Source organism: Trachurus japonicus, chromosome 1, assembly GCF_045865225.1.
Source record: "Trachurus japonicus isolate A0001 chromosome 1, Traja_1.0".
In the NCBI taxonomy this organism is placed as follows: Eukaryota; Metazoa; Chordata; class Actinopteri; order Carangiformes; family Carangidae; genus Trachurus; species Trachurus japonicus.
In genome coordinates, this window is record NC_140907.1 from 40,643,565 (window position 1) to 40,646,084 (window position 2,520).

Genomic DNA, 2,520 nt, shown 5'->3' on the forward strand with positions numbered 1-2,520 from the left:
AAATTAGTTTGAAACCAGTGAAAATGATCTAAAAACAAGTTATCCCACACTGTGGAACTCTCTGCCTCTTTCTGCTCGGTCTGCAACTCGCTGCAACTCGCCTCGCTACTTTCAAAACGCACCTTAAGACCCACTGGTTTACTCTGGCCTCTGGCTGAGTTAAGTCACTGTATTTTGATGTGTTCTCATGTGCATTGCTTATCTGTTCCTATGTCATACTGCTCTGCTTGTATTGCTGTCGCTGCTGACTATTCTATCCTGTAAAGCACTTTGGCTGGTGGCCTTCAGCCTTCAGCCTTTAAATGTGCTGTATAAATACAGTTGACATTGACATTGACATTCTTTTTTAGGTGATGATTCTTATTTTAAGTGGAGAGAGATTAGTTCAGACTAGACATGGTGAAGCAGCATTTAGCTGTGATGCTGCTCACAACTGGAACAAACTACCAGCAGAACTGAGATCAGCCCCAACTGTTTTAATTCTGTTTTATGCTTCTCTTTTTTTTTAATGTTTTGTCTTTATGTAAAGCACATTGAGTTGCCTTGGTATGAAATGTGCTATAGAAATAAAGATGCTCTGCCTTGAAATGAGACATTTTGACAAGGAGAGTTTTTGCAGTGTAACATCTGTAGCCTACTGTCTCACTGTCTCTAACTGTAACTTCTCTGTAAACTTAAAGCTTGGGGAGGGGGGGCAGCAGAGTTATGAGTTGCCCCAGGTAATCCCCCCCCCCCCCCCCTCCTTCCACAACAGCCCCGCCCCTCCCAAGCAGATTTTCACTTGAAATAGGCTAAGTAGAAAAATCTGATAGTGGAGCAAGTTTTTCTTTCTTATTACAAACACAAAACACTTTTTTCTACTTGTTTAGTTTGAAACAAGTAAAAAGTGTCTAAAAACAAGTAAATTTTTAGGTGATGAGTCTTATTTTAAGTGGAAAGAGTTTAGTTTTGACTAGAAATGAGACATTTTGACAAGAAGAGAGAGTTTTTTGCAGTGTAACATCTGTAACATCTGTAGCCTACTACTGTCTGTAACTGTAACTTCTCTGTAAGGAGGGGGGGGCAGCAGAGTTATGAGTTGCCCCAGGTAATCCCCCCCCCTCTCCTTCCACAGCAGCCCCGCCCCTCCCCACCCACTCAGACAAACTAACCCTTCCAGACCCAGGCCAGATTCTGGTCTCTGGTCTAGTGGTCCTGGTGGTCCTGGTTCTTACCGTGAGCCTCTTCCAGCTGACCCCCCGGGTCTAGTGGGTCTAGTTCTAGTTCTGGTCTAGTGGTTCTGGTTCTTACTGTGGGCCTCTTCCAGCTGACCCCCCGGGTCTTGTGGGTCTAGTTCTAGTTCTGGTCTAGTGGTTCTGGTTCTTACCGTGGGCCTCTTCCAGCTGACCCCCCGGGTCTAGTGGGTCTAGTTCTAGTTCTGGTCTAGTGGTTCTGGTTCTTACCGTGGGCCTCTTCCAGCTGACCCCCCGGGTCTAGTGGGTCTAGTTCTAGTTCTGGTCTAGTGGTTCTTACCGTGGGCCTCTTCCAGCTGACCCCCCGGGTCTAGTGGGTCTAGTTCTAGTTCTGGTCTAGTGGTTCTGGTTCTTACCGTGGGCCTCTTCCAGCTGACCCCCCGGGTCTTGTTCTAGTTCTGGTCTAGTGGTTCTGGTTCTTACCGTGGGCCTCTTCCAGCTGACCCCCCGGGTCTTGTGGGAGTTCCTCCCCAGCTCGTTGAAGCCCAGAGCTTCTGGCGCAGCGGGAAAAGCCGGATCACAGAACAGCTGACCCGAGGAGCGGCTCTGCGCGCGCAGCGCCGCGAAGTCCTGGTTCAGGTACCGGACCGCGTTGGCGTTGGAGCCGAACCCGGCCGCCGCGGCGCGCTGCTTGGCCAGGCTGGAGGCCACACCGGACATGGTGCAGGAGCAGGTCCGAGTCCAGGTCTAAGGTCCAGAGAGGAGAAGGTCCGGGTCTAAGGTCCAGAGAGGAGGAGAAGGTCCGGGTCTAAGGTCCAGACCAGAGAGGAGGATCTGGATCAGTCTGAGTCCAGTTGTTGCAGCTGCAGATGGAACAGAATCTAGATCCTCTGAGTCAGTCAGACCTCCGCCCGGGGAGGAGCTTCTCTCTCTCTCTCTCTCTGTCTCTGCTGCTGCCAACCTCTCTCCACCACTCCCTCTTCTCTCCCTCTCTCCTTTTTCTCCTTCACACAATCTTTTTTCTTTCTCCGGCGACGACAACAGCAGGAAGCCGCAGCTGCTGTGATGTGTCATGTGACGTTTAAAACACCTTTATATCAGTGAACTCTGCAGGTTTTATGGTTTTAACAGTTTTTTTAAAACTTCACGGCCGAAAGTTTGTGGACAGCCCCGCCCCCCTCCCCGAGGCGCGTGCACGACGCTGCTGCTGTGGCACTGGATCAAGGAAGTGAACGCGTGCACACGTACAGGAAGGAAAAATACAAAATCACATCAGGTCCCTGCTGATGTGCAGTGGTTCTTAAACTGTTTTATGTCCAAGAACAGTGGTAGGAAGAAGTGGTCAAAT

The 2,520-nt window shown here is 49.8% G+C and overlaps 1 protein-coding gene across 3 annotated transcripts in view; it reads right to left on the bottom strand.

The window, feature by feature from the left end:
* The window catches only part of LOC146992629 (calpain-2 catalytic subunit-like), a 31,708-nt gene extending 29,786 nt beyond the window's left edge, over positions 1-1,922 (bottom strand). Inside the window, exon 1 of one of the 3 annotated variants that reach the window (XM_085788234.1) lies at positions 1,656-1,922. In XM_085788234.1, the coding sequence (XP_085644360.1) occupies positions 1,656-1,892 (237 nt within the window). In that variant the 5' untranslated portion in view covers positions 1,893-1,922. The other 2 variants (XM_085788245.1, XM_085788239.1) reach the window with 2 other exon arrangements.
* Positions 1,923-2,520: the final 598 nt, after the last annotated feature.